This window comes from Podarcis erhardii (genome assembly GCF_964252035.2).
Source record: "Podarcis erhardii genome assembly, chromosome: 4".
Classification (NCBI taxonomy): Eukaryota; Metazoa; Chordata; class Lepidosauria; order Squamata; family Lacertidae; genus Podarcis; species Podarcis erhardii.
In genome coordinates, this window is record NC_138508.1 from 85,207,080 (window position 1) to 85,225,551 (window position 18,472).

The window sequence follows — 18,472 nt, forward strand, 5'->3', positions numbered from 1 at the left end:
CTGGGTGGGATAATGGAAGCGTATTAGAAAGAGCTTTGCACTGGTTCTCCAAAATCTTCCAGCTGCTTTGTTGTTTTACTTTCACCTTTTATCCTTGCGGCAAATATTTTAATGACTTTTGCACATTCTGCTATCTCACTTCTCGTGAATTCAGGGTTTCATGTGCATGACTTCACCACAGCAGAATGTTCTGTAAGAACGATTTGTGAGATGGGTTTGCAGGTGCCTGCTCATCTAATCAATCAAGCGATATTGCGGCACTGCTTAAGTGCAGTTGCTGGGGCACACCAGAAACTCTGCAATAAGCCTGAAGTACATGGGCATCTCTTTGCTTTTGCTGGAGGGGTCGATCCGTTGCACGTGCTCAAAAGGGATCACTGTTCTGCATCCAAGTGAATGCATGTGAAACAACTGCAGGTTCCCATAGGGCCCACCCCACCTATCTGGGGCAGAGAAAGGGGCAGCCAGAAGTCATGGTGGGGGCGCCAGTTGAATAGTCTTTCCTACTGAGGAGGCACTCCTTTGTTTTGTTAACTGGCAATACGTGTGTTTGTGTGTGTTTTTAAGAAAGGTTACAAAACTTTTACTCTGTGATATCAACAAGCTTCCTAGATAATCTGGCAATACCACTCAATATTTTCACAGATGAAAACAGAGGCACTTTCTTTTACATGAGTGGGTGGGACTAGGGGCGAACCTTTGTTGTCTTGATGGGCGATGGTGGGCCGGCACAATCCACTCTCCAAACTAGACAACACGACCTAAAAGAACATGCCGAGCAGGATGGCTCTAGATGACAAAAGTAGTGAAGCAAGCCGCCTGCTACACAGAAAGTCAAATACATAAAGCAGTATACGCAAATACAGTGGTACCTTGGTTCTCAAACTTAATCCATTCTAGACGTCTATTCCAAAACCAAAGCGTTCCAAAACCAAGGCACACTTTACCATAGAAAGTAATGCAAAATGGATTAATCCGTTCCAGACTTTTAAAAACAACCCCTAAAACAGCAATTTAACTATCTAACGAGACCATTGATCCATAAAATGAAAGCAATAATCAATGTACTGTACTATACAATAAATAAGACAGTATTGTAGATGTTGAAAATTAAAATTGTTATTTTTTCTTCCCTGCACTGATGATAGTCATTGTTTAGATGGGGGGCTTTTATCCATTTCCGCAGTCACACAATCAGTCAATCAATCAGTAGCGAACTGGGTTCCACACAGTCACAAAATCCGTTCCGAAAGTCCATTTGACTTCCAAAATGTTCGAAAACCAAGGTCAGCTTCTGATTGGTGCAGGCGCCCCAGAAACAATAGCTGACAGCTGCATTGTACATTCAGCTTCTGAGAAACCGGAACACTTAGTTCTGGGTTTTTGGCGTTTGGGAACCAAGGTACCACTGTATACTGTTCCGCATTTATAGAGAGGACATTGGTCCCATTTTACAGCTGGGAAACAGAGAACTGCAGCAACACGTCTCTAGTCTAAGAGCAGTTAGTATGTTTGTGGCCAGAGCGCTTAAGTCAGAGTACCTCAATAAATACATTGAATGAGCATATGAGAATTGTTTTCCCATAATCTCTGTACAATTACAGGCTTCTACTTCCCCATCAAACTCTGCTCCAGCACATGCTGGCAGATACTTTCCAATATGGTATCTGTGGCAAATGGATGATTAGTTTCGAGAGAAAACAGGCAATAAGAAGATTTGTATTCCCTACTGCCTCCATGGATGCCTCACCTTAAGTTTGTGTCACAGGAACATTTCTCATGTTTTAGCTTTCCAGTCTTTTCTACTCTAAATCAGGGGCGAGAAATTTTAATATATTTTTTTTCCAACCTGAGGGCTTCATTCCCTTCTAGGAAGTTGCCAAAGTGCCGTGTGCCAGTCATGGGAAGGGCCAGATGTAAAAGTGGACAGAGCAAAGAATTCAGTTTTCTTTCCTATGTATGAAAGGCAACTCTGTGCACACACTGACACACCCCTCTCTGTCCAGAAGAGGCTTTTTCATAGTTCAAGGACACATTCTAGACATGCAAAACCAATTGGACTACTGCAATGCGCTCTACATGGGGCTACCTTTGAATGTGACTGGGAAGCTACAACTAATCCAGAATGCGGCAGCTAGACTGGTGACTAGGAATGGCTGTGGGGACCATATAACATGCCTCCTACACTGGCTCCCAGCATGTTTCTGAGCACGATTCAAGGTCTTGGTGCTGATCTTTAAAGCCCTAAGCAATCTTGGCTCTGTATACCCAAAGGTGCATCTCCACCCATATCTTTGAGCCTGGACACTGAGGTCCAGCTCTGAGGGCCTTCTGGCAGTTCCCTCACTGCGAGAAGTGAGGTTACAGGGAACCAGGCAGAGGGCCTTCTCGGTGGTGGTGCCCACCCTGTGGAATGCCCTCCCACCAGGTGTCAAGGAAATAAAGAACTACACAACTTTTAGAAGACACCCGAAAGCAGCACTGTATTGAGAAATTTTTAATGTTATGGTTTTATATGTGTTAGAAGCCGCCCAGAGCCCCAGCCAGCTGGGATATATATATATATACGAAAGCAAATATATATATATATATATATATATATATTGTTGTTATATTTTTATTTTTATTTAGGAGCAGTGAAGGGTGTGGCTTGTGGAGAGTTCTGGGGAGACACTATCCCTACTCTAATGCCTGGTGTTTTGTTTGTTGGCAAACACTCATTGACCAGAACCTTTATTTGTCTTTTATACCGTCCGCAACATCAAGTGGCTTCTGAATGGGGAGAGTTTTAGTAAGGTGGGGGAATGATATCTTCTTCACCATAATTGCTTGGTATTGTGCCAAGGCACATGCCAGCAGGGCTGGGTGAGCAAGGAAGAAGATTACAGATAGGTAGCCGTGTTGGTCTGCCATAGTCAAAACAAAAAATTCCTTCCAGTAGCACCTTAAAGACCAACTAAGTTAGTTATAGGTATGAGCTTTCGTGTGCATGCACACTTCTTCAGATACAAGTGTGCATGCACACGAAAGCTCATACCTAGAACTAACTTAGTTGGTCTTTAAGGTGCTACTCCAAGGAAGAAGAGTTTAGTTACAACATATGGGGACCTCCCTGCATATGGGCATGGGTTGGGTCATTTATCGCTCAAACATCTGTGTTGTATTTCCAAACTCATTCAATCTGTATGAGGCTGGCTGAGGATAAAAATGGGAATCTGGCCAAGAGAGAGGTGTGCCTCTAGCATGGCTGGAGACCCTGCCCTTACAGAAACAAAAGCATATGTATATGGGGTGCGGCCTGCACACACCCCAGGCCCTCAACAGATGCCCAGGTATCACTTGGCAAGTATTGATTTGTGGGGAATTGGACAGATTAAGCTTAATGCAATCACCCAGTTCCTGTTCCCAAAGCAATTGTTGGCAGCTCTGTTTGGCTCTGATGCCTGACATCCCTCTCAGCTGAGTCTGTTTTCTGAATGCATTTTCTCTCTTCACTTGCTTGCTCTGTGCCCATTTGTTCCAGCTTCAGAAGTGACCTCTTCACAAACCCCATTTCCATAGGCTGCTACTTCATCCCTGCTCCCTCTTTCTGCCTCTGTGCTGCTAACTGGGGAGGGCACCAGTTGCTGAACCCACCCTGCACCTGGTCTTTGGCAGCTAGACATTTCTGTTGAACTCCCTTAAGGAAGGAGGATGGGGCAGGGGAGGCCATCCACATTTGCTGAAGAATTTTGCTGCTTAAAAACAAAACAAGTACAATGGCAGGATTGAGCCAAAGAGCTGATGGAATAACTGCAGAGCCAGCAAAAATAAACAAATAATGCTTAAAAATAGCGTTGGATACTATGGTGAATAGTTACACACCAGGGGAAAAAGTGTCCTAGACAATTTCACAACCTGGAAATAGCTTCTCTCCAATTTGCCGTTCCCCCAAGAAGAGTCTTTCCAGCTTCACCATCTGCTAAATGTGAATTCCTTTAGAATAAGAGCATACCTTCCCGCTCACTTCCTTACAAGTTGGTTCACCTGCAGTGCTCAGATTCTTCCTTTGCTTCTTCCTGATTGGGGGAGGGTATAAATACTATAAAGGGAAAAAGGGGGGGGAGGTATAGTTTAGCAAAAATGCAGATTATTCAGACCATTCTTGCCAGTCCCGGAGGTTCTGCATTGGAAAATACGTCACAAAAGAGGGGTGGGGCGCTTGCGGCCCCTTCAGATGTGCTAGTTACTGGGGGTGTAAGGAACTCTTCATCCAGACCCTCAGGCCTTCCTATCTGGAAAAGGTTTCCAGGTTAGTTTGGGGGATCAGCCTGCCGTTCTGTGTGACCAACGTGTTTGGTTTATCATGTGATATGCAAACCAAGCATGCTTCTCCAGAAAGCCAGGAGATAGGGACATTATCCCACGTTGGCACACAGAAATCAGTTTACATAAATATCCACAAGCAAGTCCTGCTGTTTACAGTTTAGTCTCCATTTTGTTCCCATGTTAATGAGCTTTCCGCTTAGGTTGAACCACTGGGCCGGGGCAAAATATCCCCTTTCTTCTCTGTTTGGGTCTTGGCTTAGCCAACTGAGTCCTGGTTCTCAGAAGCTGCTAATAAGAAGATGTAATGAGACCCTATTGCCATCTTTAGGCAGAATGGCTGAAGAGGCAGGGATAAGACTTAACCATGGTTTGCTCAATATAGTTGTAACACTTAACTATGGTTAATGCAAACCATGGTTTGTGAATCCACTGCAAAGCCATAGTTTTATATTCTGTCCTCCAGCCAGTCCTTCCCTATGAGTTAGGAGTAAATAAGTAATGCTTACCATGGTCAGGAAAAACACAGTTGCTAAGCATTTTGTGCACAGAGGAAGCTTGGGCAGGGAGTAAAAGCTGTTTAGTTTGCAGTTTGTTGAAGGCTTGAGGCAAGTAGAGGAATGATGTGGAATTATATAACTCAACTTTGGGCGCACGCAGTGTTACTGGTATCCCTACTATGAAAATAAAATATGCAAACAAGAGGTGGGGAAGAAGGGCTTTTTTAAATCTTTTGTTGTTTGATTGGGACAAGAAAATTAGAGAGGGGAATAATAGCCTTCAAGAGTAACTAATTGACCTTTGTACATCGATTCACTCATTTACTGTGCAGGCAAACTTGGTATCAGTAGATGCAGCTCAGGTGTGACTCATTCTTCTCCACACAGTAAAGTTATAGAATACTCTTTTCTTAGCATCTGCTTAACACAGGGCAAGGTATACATATATATTCCACCAAATTTATTCCTGTATTTGTGCTAAGCAAACTTCATTTAGTCTCTAGCGGAAGGAAGGCCACAAAACAGTTCAAAATTCCAAGCAGAATTTTTAAATTAGTTTTCAGCAGAGGTTTCTCCCTTAATGTTCTAACTTGAATTTTTGGATCTTTGTATTCAGCTGCAGGGGGATTTTCTTTTATTCCTGTCAAATGCTTGAATGGTAATTTCAGAGCCTCTCGTGTCTTTCACCATTTCACCACGGAAGTGATTGACAGTCTCTTACTGTGATGCCTTTCATAGCAAATATGATTGATAACCTTAGCCAAATTACATGCTTACCCTTCGGTTCTTAACTTCCAGCCCCCTTCTCCCTTTCTTAATTGCTTCAGCTAACCCCCTTCTCCCCTGCCTTTTGTCTTCTCCCATTTTGCTAATCCTACATCTCTGTGGTGCCTGATACACTAGAATGTTCTTGCTGATTACTGGAGTTATATTGGCAAGACTTTGCACTCGTAGGTGTAAAATTACCGGATTTTGCACAGTGGGGCCATTTGCAAGTTCTGGGTGTACTCCACAGAAAAATAAAATGCATTTGAATTATTCTGTGTGCCTCTTATTTGGCTCATATTGTTCCTTTTATGAACTTTGGGAATTATTATTATTTTATTTGCTAATTGGTTTTATTTAGAGAATAAAATATTTTTGATTCCTAATCCTTGTACCAACAGACCTTTAAAATGTGCTTTTAATATATTTTACTTTATTTTTTTTAAAAAATAGTAGCCAGGTTTTGTGTGTGTGTGTCTTGTGTTATATTGCATAGACTGACATATGTTTCATATTATATTGTGTTGGAATAACACATCTCTGGAGATGGTTAAAAATAGTTTTGTGTTTTTATGCAGTTCACCATCCCATTTTAGAAAATGCCTTCTTAGGAGCTGCTTAGGAGTGTTTCCAATTACTGTCAGGGTATTGTTTTTTCAGGCAAATTACTATATTTTGAGTGGTATTAGTATGAAGGTCTGGGACCAGGATGTAAAGAGGAGGCCTAGGGAACCACAGCAGGCATGCAAGCAATGGACCAGAAAGGAATTCAGGACAAATTACATATTAAGTGATGGAAATTCTGTGGTTTTCACCTGTCCCTGCCAGCATAACCAGATGATGGGAGTTGTAGTCCAACAATGTCTGGGTGGGCACAGGCTCTCAATCCCTTGAGAAACAGGTTTAAAGACTAGCAGAAGGAAGGCAGAGGAAAGAAAAATACAGGTGCAAATTAAGAACACACAAGAGTATTGAGTGGAGATGAATCTCAGCTTAGTAGCTCCCAGCATGAGCTGTTGACCAGCCTGTCAACAAACCTTTCATGATTTGTGAGCAGCTGGGGCCAAAGGCAAGCTGGGAGCAAATTACTCCCAGGTGAATTTGGCTAAAAGTCAATAGAGAAGACTGACGAGTGCTTTGTAGCAAAGGCCAGCTGTTTTCAGATGGCAGGCATTGGTTGGGTAATCATCTATATTTTCCTCTTCTGGGAACTTAACATAAATGTTGCCACTGAACTATGATATCTTCTGGACTGAGCCTTCTTCCAGTTTTTTTAGGGACTGAGTTAGGGTTTTGGTACTTGTCATTATTTTAGTTTCGATTCTCTACCTTTGTTTTTAGGACCTTGCAATCTGCTTTTGAGCCAATAGATGGATATACACACTCGTACATACAAGGGGAGGGAGGAAATAAGAAACTCTACACTGCAGTTATAGAAGATGCTACACTAGTGGTCAGAGTTGTGGAAACCTTTTGGAGAAAGTTTATTTCCAAGGTTTAATGGCTCATAACACTTTTTTTGGAGTAATACATAAAATTATATATCAATGGAAAAATAATTTACCGTACCTTTCTGCGTAGCTCAACAACTCCCCAATTTTCCTAAATTTGAGCCCCCCAAAATAGGGAGCGTCTTATATATGGGGGCATCTTATAGACGGAAAAGTACGGTAATGAAGAATGTAACGCAACAAGCTTTCTTCAATTATCTGTATTGTGTCAAAAGTTCCATTTATATATTATTTTATGGTATTACTCCAAAAAAAGTGGTGTTATGAGCCATCATTGCCAAAACAAGATGACACCTGATTGGCTCTCTAAACACTCCTTTTTCTGTTTATTTGGCTATAACATTTGATAGAATACAGATAACTGAACAAACCTTGTTGCATTATATTCTTCATTAAATTATCTTTCCATTGATGTATAATTTTGTGGTATTACTCCAAAAGAAGTGGTGTTATGAGTCATCAAACCTTGGAAATACAGTACACTTTCTCCACAATTTTGGCCACTAGTGTAGCTCTTGTGGTGCAATTCCCATTTTAATTGTGAGCTGAATTATATGTTGCAGGAGTTAGGATTCCGCCGCTAGTACCCCCGTGTCAGATTCTCCCATCCATTCTTTTCTTATGTTGCGGTGATCTGCATTTCCCTACCTTGACTTCCTATCTTTACCTCAAAGAAACATGGGACATCACAGTGTTAGGGTGCAAGATGATTGTTGCTGCATGTTTACTGACAAGGAATGAGAAGAACATACCCAGCAGAACTCTCATAGAGCTCACAATCAGGAGTTCGACCTGAAACCGGACTGATTTCATTTACTGTGCTGTTCTCATACTAAGCGGCATGCAAGCATCTTGGGCCACGGAAATACCATCCACCATGGTAGCTACGAATGGTATTAATTACCATGATGGTCTTTGGCTGTTTAAAAGACCTCATCAAGAGTTAGCATGAATTTTGCACCAACAACATTATAACTGATCACATATGGGTCCCTTGGTCAGGAAAGTACATTGCCCATAGATCATTAATTCGCTCATTCGTAAAACTTTTTAACTGCTTATCTGTGTTTGGCCGGTATCCAGTTGTGGCATTCAAGTGTTGCTGGCCGTTCCAGAGGCAGGAGCCTTGATCTTAGCATCGCACAACAATCTGATTCCATTTCTTTTCCCCCGCTTGCAATTAACATTGTGCAGCCATTATTCTTATTATACTCGGTGACTATTAAGCTTGTGTGCTACCGCTTATGTTTTAAAAGGTGTTATCAGTTCAGTAGGCAGTTGATTTGTGTTCAGTTCAGGGGTGCCAACTTGAATAAAATATTGTGGGGGCAGGTAGGCCCCACCCCACATAATTGATCACCACATGACATGGTGCGCACACACCATTTGAATGGCAGCACCCTTCAACTTGGGATGCGGGTGGCACTGTGGGTTAAACCACAGAGCCTGGGACTTGCCGATCAGAAGGTCGGCGGTTCGAATCCCCGCAAAGGGGTGAGCTCCCATTGCTTGCTCCCTGCTCCTGCTAACCTAGCAGTTCAAAAGCACGTCAAAGTGCAAGTAGATAAATAGGTACCACTCCAGTGGGAAGAGAAGGTAAACAGTATTTCCGTGCGCTGCTCTGGTTCGCCAGAAGTGGCTTAGTCATGCTGGCCACATAACCCGGAAGCTGTACGCCGGCTCCCTTGGCCAATAAAGCGAGATGAGTGCCGCAACCCCAGAGTCGGCCATGACTGAACCTAATGGTCGGGGTCCCTTTACCTTTACCCATCAACTTGGGGGGGCGGGCAGTTCCTTCAAATATTTTATTGGGGGATTCAAAAGGACCTCGGCCCCTAGGAGTTGGCTCCTGTGGTTCAGTTCATAATTTTGAATTCAGATACTTAAAATTCATCACTGGGAGGTACATTAGTAGATGAGGCATCATCCTCTGGCATGTAGGCAGCAGTGCCTCTTCTGAAATCGTGCTTGCTTGGACTCATGGATGCATCCTTTAAAGACAATGGGTCCCCCCCCCCTTCGGAAGTATTGTGTTATTTCTGCAAGTTCATATGATTTTTTAAAAGTGCTTTTCTCCTACTCCACAGCTGGAGGGGGAGGGCCTCCGAGAGTGGCTTACAAAGATCAATAATAAGGTGGCCTCTGCTGCCAGGCTGACCATCTAAAAGACGTGACACATGATCTCTGGCTATGCAGCCCAAAAGCACTTAGTCTTGCACATTTTTGTTAGACACTTTGTGCACAGGAAAGGACACTGAGCAAGATCTCTTATTTGAAGACCACACAATCCAGTTTAATGAGTTAGATTTTGAGCTGAAAGCCCAGAACTTCCTACATGAAATGAGATGTTGGGTGGGAGGGATGTCCATGTTGGTCATCTATTTCAATCTTCCTAATTTGCTGCAAAAATACATGACCTAATATATCATATTTATATAATGTTTGATCTCAGAAGCCATATAGTACCCCTCCCCCTTTTATATCAGAACATGGAAGTTTTAGATGAAACGATAGTTGGCCACACGGTGCAGTAGAAATTGGAAATTGAGATTTTAACATAGTAGGCAGACATTCTTAATTTGAGAACCAGATGTTTGCATTTGGATGAAATAGCAAACACTGGTTTGCCACCAGCTAGAAATTGAAGCTTCAAATGCAAAAAGGAAGAACAGAAGGTGTTTGTTCCTAATTGATTTATATATTTAACGGAATTTACATACTGCTTAATCATCAAACATCATGGTGGTTTACATAAAATATACACTAAAATTACTGGTAAAATCAGATGATAAAAAGGTAACCTAAAATTTATCAAGATAAAACCAGTGGTTTAAAAATACACATTATAAAATAAAATTGGAACTATATGTGTCTGGGTTACGCACAAAAGTTTTTTAACAGATGCCAGAAACACTACAGCAAAGGCCTGATCCATGCTTTGGGAGATGATCTGAATTCAGCCACACAGTCCCTTCTGTGATTCTCAAAACATTTCCAAACTCTTACACAGCACCCAGGTTACAGATGTGAGTACTTTTGGCAATAGGCTTGAAGCAGTCATAAGTGTGTCTGAATTAAAAAGAATGCCTGGCTCAAAAGTTAAAAATCTGAACTTTCTGCTTGCATTTCATCACATTACTATATTATCATTGCATTTGTATATGTTGCATCTATACCAAGGTGAATAAATTAAAACTGGGTATTTTAAAGGTTTTAGTTATATTAATGGGTTCTTGTTCTTGATTTTGATTTTGTTTTAAAAAACCTAGTTTTAAAATGAAATCTGATCTAATAAACATATAATAAACATATGCAAATTCTCCCTTCCTTGTGTTTGAAGGAGGATGAAAGGGATGGGTGGAACGTGTGAGCCCAAGGTTTGCTGTTGATTGTTCTTCCAATGGCAAACCATAGTTTGCTGTTACTTCTGAACTGAGCCTATGACTCAGAACTGGAAATCATGCAGGATTTGAATGGGGAATTCTTGTATGTATGCCATTAGACAATTGACTTTTTAAAGACCAACGAAAAATTGCATTTATACCAATGCTGTTTAGTAGCATTTACTGAGTAGGACACATTTTTATATATTGCCATTTCATTGTGGCTTTATTTATTTTTTGAATTTTTATTTACCCATAAATATCTATGCCGCTAAATCAAGGGGGGAAATAATCTCAGAGCGGTATATATAAAATCAAAAGTAAAAACATAAAAAACACTGATCAGATGAACATAAAACTGGGTCACATGGCCGGGTACGCTCATGTAAATTATTTGGCATCTTAAACTAGATTGGAGGGGCACGTTAGGTGTAACCTCCTTTTGTCTGGACAATTCATGGTCAGGGCCTACCCTTTGAACTATGGAACCTTCTCCAGAAGTGACATAATGTGCCCTGGCCCATGATCTCAGAAGCCATTTCTCCACATTCCTCTCCACATGGCTATAATTGCGCGGAGGGCAAGAGTAAGGCTGGCAACTACTAGCACCACACAAAAGGGAAAGCAGCTGTGTGCCCATAGGCGCTCCTTGATTTTGAACCCTGCTAAATTGGGTTCTCTGGGGCACTGTGGGATAATCACAATGGCGACAACTTCCTAGCACTGGCACCGTAAGCCTGTGGTCAAGGGACCAGATGGGAAGGAGATCTAAACAGCAACAATGGAGAATGGCTGGAGGGCTTGGCTCTGACAGCTAACTCAGATAACCGTGGGCCAGAGGTAGCACAACATAACATCAAAGGGCATGGGCCCCATTTGGGATATTTGAGGGTACTTAGAGGGAACAGAAGGAAAAAAAGCTTGAATGTGCTATAAGAAAATGGGGGGGGGGTTCCTTTTGGCTTGGCAATGTCACCCACTTTCACTTTGCAATGTGTTATTAAAGCTGAAGTGAGGTTTAGCGCCTGCAGACCACATATATCATGGCATGAGACTCTATCTCTCTCTCTCTTGCGTTGGTACATTGACAGATAACGCTGCTAATGTGCAAAGCTCATGAATGGAGGTAATCTCCTTTTTTCTGTAGATGGAGTTGGGAAAAGGTTGGAGGTTAACCACACCACAGCCATTTCAGATGTTCAAGGTAAGATGGAACAAGTTCACCTTACTTGGGGATATTTTCCCTTATGAGAGTTAAAGCCAGAATATGCTTGTCAGTCAAAGCCAAAGGGGAGTTTTATAACAAAAGTTTATGGGGGCTAAAACAGACTGTATGTTATTGCACAGTTCCATGCCATAAACATTAGCCCTTTTTAACCCTCCCCTCATCCCCTCATCGTGGATATACAGTTTTGATTTCTTTCTCATGGGTACTGAAATCCAGCACCTGGCCTCCTATGAAGGATATGAAATGCATATTCCATGATAATTTTTCAAAATTCCAATGCATTTGAAATCATAATTGTTTAGGAATGTAAGCTTGTGCGTATTGCTCTATATGTCAGTATGAGAGACTGAACAAGGAGCTGTTTCACAAAGGCAGCAGCAGTTACTATCCCAGTTTATTGTGGGGAAATTGTGGTTAATTTTTGAAAAATTAACCATAGAGCCGGCTGCGTCTGTTCTGCACACAAATCCACAGACCACCAAAATCAGGATCCATTTTGGAAGTTGAGGCCATTTGCTGAGCTTGGCATAATTCACTTTGCTTCCATGATTCAGGCTTTTGACTGCTTTTGCAATTTGATGCTGGTGGGCAGTGCATAGGTAGTTCTGACCATGGCAGTGAGTACTTGGCACCAAATGGGCCACAATTGCATGAAAGAAGTCCAGATTATGCTTTATTAAAAAGAAGAAGAAGAAGTGTTGAAACTGTGGGGCAGGCAGGCAGGAACTGAATGGGAGCAGTGGCAACACCAGAAAAAAAATATTCTGTGGGGCACACAGAGTATTTCTAGGTGGGCAAGTTGTGTCTCACATGTTAAGATCTCTGAAAGAAAAATAACAATATATGCTAAAGACAGGAGTCTAACAATGCTGGAACAAGTGAGGGACAAGCTCCTTGTTTGGGGGACTGCTGACCTTCCTGGCCCCTCCCTCTGCCACTGTCCACAAAGAGGAGGAAAAGGAGCCCGAGGGCTGCTGACCAATATATTCAAGGGAACATCAAGCAGAAGAAGGCAATGGAGGAGATTTAAAGGAAGTTAAAGAAAATTCACTGCAGCCCCTCTGTTCTTAACCCCTTTTCAGGCCTTTCTAACAGATTTCTGAGCTTCACACACTGAAGTCATTCAAGCCAGAAGCAGTCTTTAAAGAAAAATATAAAGTTGACAGCAGAATGTCGTCTAAAGCTGAATCTTGCCTCAGATATTAGATTGCAAGTCTACATAGTGAACTGCATATAAGCAAACAGTGCACAGTTCAGGTTTTGCCTTCCTTGCATGGCCTTCATTATCTCCGCTAATGATCCTTCCATGTTCCAGTTCCATAATTAGAAGGAAAATAATAATAAGTAATGCCGGAAGAGGATGGAGACTTGAAAAAATCCCTCGGCAAATGTTATATGAAGATTCCTGCATTGTGCTGCTCCACCTTGCATGAATTTCTAAGACTGTTCCATTATTATTCATGGGCTCCAATTCTGTGAAGGTCAGAGCTCTTGTGTAAAACATTTACAAATCAGATGGGACGCTTCACACACAGTAAAAAACGGTGGGGTGTCCTCTTGCACAGACAGAACCTTTTGTATTTTGGATATAGTTTGTTGCTTCAGGGCAGAAATGACATATCTAAAGAATTCAGGCAATCAAGAGAGAAGGAGCCATCAGTCTTCATTAAACTGGTACCATCAAATGATTTAGCTCAGCTGTTAAGACTTCTGCTTCCCCAGAGGCCCTGCGCATTGTAAGAAAATAGGATGCTAGTTGCTGAATGCTATGAAGAATCTGCTAAAGGCACCTTAAATTTGCCAGGCAGTGTAACACAGAGAACTTATACTATGCTTGAATTTAGGAAGCTTTCTTGAAAAGTTAACCACATATTTGTGAAATAAGAGGTGGTTTTATTTTATTTTGTGACTTTCCAAAACTATGTGGATCTATCTTTGTGCAGAATAGTTCCCCTCCCTTTCAGACTAGTACAAACCCACACACAGTTTGCTATAGCCATTTGCTCATAACTAAAGGCTGCTGTGACAACTCATAATGAGCCAGAAGGGCATTGCTAATTTGTGTATCTTATTTATGCATCATTAACATTTTCCACAAACTGTGACATCAGGTCGTATCGAACAGATGAGTAGTACTTCTGTGCTGCCACTTACACAGTCTCCAGTGTGAACCTGAAAACCAATTCAGATTTTACCTTTTTGTAGACATAGGAATTATTTGAATGTTTTCGTAAGCAGGAAAGTGTATTGTGTAAATGAGTAGTACTATGCGTTTTATGGTAAGTCTATTCAGTTGCTGCTTGTAGGTAAGTTAATCATTTCTGTGTGGTTGGTCCTTAGGTTCAGAAGCACACGCAGTATTGTAGCTTCTAAATTCTGCATGGGAGGAGGATAGATTAGTCCTTTCCAGGACTGTGAAGGAGGTACAGAAACCAAGCACCCATGTGAAAAGGAAAGCAATTTCATTCCAAGGACCCAGGGGTGACTTTTTTCTTTAAAGACCCTTTGTTAATTGGGACCTTAGTTTATAAATGGTTGAACAGTGGAAATGTTTGCTCAAAAATTCACATACTGGGGGAAAAGGATAGAATCAGATATGAAGGCATACCTCTCTCCAATGCAGTTACAATGCAGCTGTGATGACCCAAGATTCTAGTTTCTGTTGATTTCCAGGGTTCAAAACCAGGTTTTGGTGCCAAAACAAAATAATTTTGACTGTAACATTTGAAGATATAATTATGTTCTTTGTGCTTTGTTTGTTTGTTTGTTTGTTTGTTTGTTTGTTTAATTGACTTCTGGGTTATTTTAAATTCGTGAGCCATATTTGTCACATTTTCTTATTTTTGCTTGCAGTCGTTATGACTAGAAACATACTCTTTTTAAAAAAAGAAGTCTCAAATTCAGTCATAAACCTCTGGGCTATGTGTCTCACCACCACCATTGTTGCAGTAATATATTGTTTCTGTTAAAAAATTGAAATAGCCCAAAAGCATATGCAAACCATGGTTAAGTGATCAATAACATGCCATAGATCTGTTCTCCCCTCCCCTCCCTTCATCTTTGTGAATTCCTGAATCTTACTCATTCAGTGTTAACTATGGTGCTATCTTACATTTGTGATGGGGCTAGCTATGGCTAATTCTCATCATGTTGAACTGTTAATTGAATATTTGAAGATAGGGATAGAATGAGGCTGGTTTGCACACCCTGGTTGCCTAGGCATTGCACCGTTAGACTTAAACCTCTGCCATCTATCGATCGATCTATCAATCTATCGACCTATCTATTTATAAACCCATTCTAGTCAGGGAATTTCTACACATGAGAGGAAGTGAACCTATGAACCTGGAGCATTCTCCCAACTTCCATCCATGGTTAGGCCATTGCTAGCATTATGTATCCAGCAGGCATAGCCTCTGTTTGCTAAGCCAAAGCATAGCTTAGCGCAAATGTGCAGGTTTTGGGAGGGGAGATTGTGGCTGCTTTGCTCCTGCACCGGTCATGTTGTGAGCTATACTGACTGGAGCAAGGCAAACCACAAGCCCTGGTTTGGATGACATGCAGTGCAGTGACAACAGCAGAACCAGGGTAGGAGCAAAAGAGCTGTGATACCTCTGGGAAATCTGCAAACTTGCACGTTTACGCTAAGCCATAGTTAGGCTTTGTGTTATGTGCAAACTGGGCCACGGTGTGTTATCTCATGGTTTCCCTCTTTTCCCCCATTATCCTATTGGCTGAAGGAATTTGCTATCGCCCTGTATTATAAATGTCTTTAAAGACCTCTGCTTAATCCTGTAATTTTCACAGTGCCCATAAAGCAAGTTGCTTTGGCCTCTGTTGTATGGCAAGGCAACCAGATTTGATGTCCTGGATGTTGACTTTAAGGTATTTTAGAAAGATACCCTTGAGGAAAAAGGCTCCCATAGCAACTATTTCCAGTACTTGCAGATGATCAGTCTTTTCTTGATCAACAGAAACGGCAACTCAATGAGGGTTCAACTGCATCCATTTTCTGAAGTGTATAGGTATATGTAGTTTTATGCCCAACAAAGGAGAAAAGCTACCAGGAGATGAGAATTGGGGGAAAGGGTGGTTAACTGAGCACTATAATGAGCAAATTCAGTTATGCTCATAGCCAGAGCTGTGCCTGAAAAACATTTTGTCAGGTGGACTACAGGTGGCTATATAAAGCATCAGGAAAAAGCAAGATGAAGCATGCCTTATTTCTCTTCATTTTGCTTTACCCAAAGCATTCCTCTTATTCCAAATGCACTGGTTGCAAACCAATTCTGTTCAGTACAAGAAACAGGAGGCACAACTTATAAATACTGACCATTGACACCTGTGATAAATGATTACAGGTTGTTTTGAACACCTGTCAGACAAAAAACCCATTTATGCTATAAATGGAGTGTGCTTTGTAAAGCTGTTCTTTGTGAGAAGACTGAAAGGAGATCCTTCAAAGGCTGCTAATCTTGCAGCTTTCTCTATTGGATAGAATCAACAACTATTGACATAGAATTTCAGATGCTAGGATGTTGCTTTTGCTTCACTGTGTTAGAAATATTCTGTTTTAAAAACGTGAAATAACAGAAATAATTTAAAAACATGAAATAACACAACTCGTATAATTCCATTTACATTTTTCTTCTTCTTAGGGGGATACTTCCTATGTGAAGGACCGCTGGTGTGTGTTTGATGGATTCATGGTATTTTGTCTTTGGGTGTCATTAGTTTTACAGGTAAATTATGTTGCATTACAATAAGTGCAGAAATACAGCCTTGATCTCTGGCCAAGCCCTCACCTCAGCTTAAGTGAAAAAATAAAAACACTCTTGAAGGCCACACTTCTGGTAACAACCAAGACCTTCTGCAGTAGAGTTGGTCCCGTTCCTCAGAGCTAAACCAAACAGGAAGATTATCTTCAGGTTCAGTGTTTGGGGCAGTGGTTTTTCTGCAGCTTTCCACGCCAGACCCCATGGTTACCTCCATAATAATCAGCTGAGTACAAAATGAAAATAATAGCTTGCATCCTAAAGTAAGTTAATAGAAAGACACTCACAGAAGGAAGACTTCCTTTCCTTCTACCTACTTCAGCTATCCATGTCCCTTGAAAAACCTCTCCAGCTTATCAGAGGTGCCTTGTCAATAGCCCTAGGCCTGGGTAAAGAGGAATGTTTTTGCCTGGTGCCTAAAGACATGTAGTGATGGCACCTGGTGAGTCTCCCTGGGGAGAACATTCCACAACCAGGAAGCCACCACAGGGGAAAAAATCATACAGTACTCAAATGCTTACATCAGGAGTGGTGCACATGCTTTATTACAAACTTTGATAAATCAGTGGATTGCAATTTTTAAATTGGCTGGGGAAACCCAGCCAGATGGGCAGGGTAGAAATTATAAATTATTATTAAATATTCTAATCTCTCCTGCTTCTGTTCAGTAGATCCTTCCCCTACTTGGCTTGTATGAAGTGCTGCATACTAGATATGGCTAGAATAGGAAGCCTGAACACTTCCTGTTTTCCCCACCCAGTTCTCTCTCTCCAACCCCGACCTGGTCTGGAAGAGGTCCTATAGGAATCCCACCAGACGGTTTGTGTTCTCTGCTTGAGTGTTTCAGCTTAATATGCATTTTTTCTTTGCCCCTGGTAGATTATTTCAATCCTCCCTCGCTTTTAGTTTCACCTTCATGAATGAAATAATTGACATTTGGTGATCTGGGATAAGTCACTTGAATTATAAAATCAGTTGCCGAAAGTGTCTTGTTTCAGAAAACAGTGTTAAACTGGGAACAAGCGCTGAAAGAAGATTGCCATTGAAAATACATTGCCCTGAAAATATTTATGCAAAACAATGCAAACTTTAGAAAACAGCACGAAGAACAGTAGTATGCTCAGGAAAAAAATCAGAGGGAAAAAGACGTTCTTTTGTTCCTAGGTGTTTGAAATTGCTGATATAGTTGATCAAATGTCACCTTGGGGCATGTTGAGGATCCCACGGCCGCTTATTATGATTCGAGCATTCCGGATCTATTTCCGCTTTGAGTTGCCAAGAACCAGGATAACCAACATTTTAAAGTAAGTTGTTTGCTAAATCTAGACACAATGGTATATGAATACTTGGGATGGGGAGGCAGTGGCATTGTGTTGTTTGGGATTATTTTAAACATGCAATCATATGCTTCTTAATTTCTATTAGATACCGTATTTTTCGCTCTATAAGACTCACCCGACCATAACACACACGTAGTTTTTAGAGGAGGAAAATCCGTAGGCATGCCACCCGTAGGCATTCCCTCCATAACACGCACAGACATTTTCCCTTACTCTCTAGGAGGAAAAAAGTGAGTGTTATAGTGCAAAAAATACGGTATATAATACAAACTGAATTTTGGGGGAAATGTCATAGGATGCTTAAGAAATTTCAGCCCCTATATTAAATAAAAATTACATATATAAAAAAGAAGTTCCAGCCCCATCTTTCTGTCTTCCAATTTTTCAAACATTTTTAAAGATTTCATAAAGTTTGATAAATATTATTTTAATCTAATTTCTCCCATCAATTCTGGGCTGCTATGAATGTTGGGATAATGAATGCCCTGTATTAGAAGTTGGCCCAAGCTTCTATTTGAAGTTCTTTTCCTTTGACCTCTTCACAGACCACAATTTTCAGGTGAACACTTGAAGCTGAAGTTGGCATCCATCTGTCTCAGGAGACAGTGAAGGAAGGCACCACTTAAGATTTAATGGTACCATTCAGTTGTATGGGGTGCACTCAT

At 41.2% G+C, this 18,472-nt stretch overlaps 1 protein-coding gene across 4 annotated transcripts in view; it reads left to right on the forward strand.

Annotated features, from left to right (window-relative positions):
- NALCN (sodium leak channel, non-selective) overlaps window positions 1-18,472 on the forward strand; it is a 198,389-nt gene that overhangs the window by 15,120 nt on the left and 164,797 nt on the right. For 2 of the 4 annotated variants that reach the window (XM_081857956.1, XM_081857958.1), the window contains exons 4-6: window positions 11,612-11,668; window positions 16,351-16,434; window positions 17,632-17,771. In XM_081857956.1, the coding sequence (XP_081714082.1) occupies window positions 11,612-11,668; window positions 16,351-16,434; window positions 17,632-17,771 (281 nt within the window). The remainder of the gene's footprint in view (window positions 1-11,611; window positions 11,669-16,350; window positions 16,435-17,631; window positions 17,772-18,472) is intronic. The other 2 variants (XM_081857957.1, XM_081857959.1) reach the window with 1 other exon arrangement.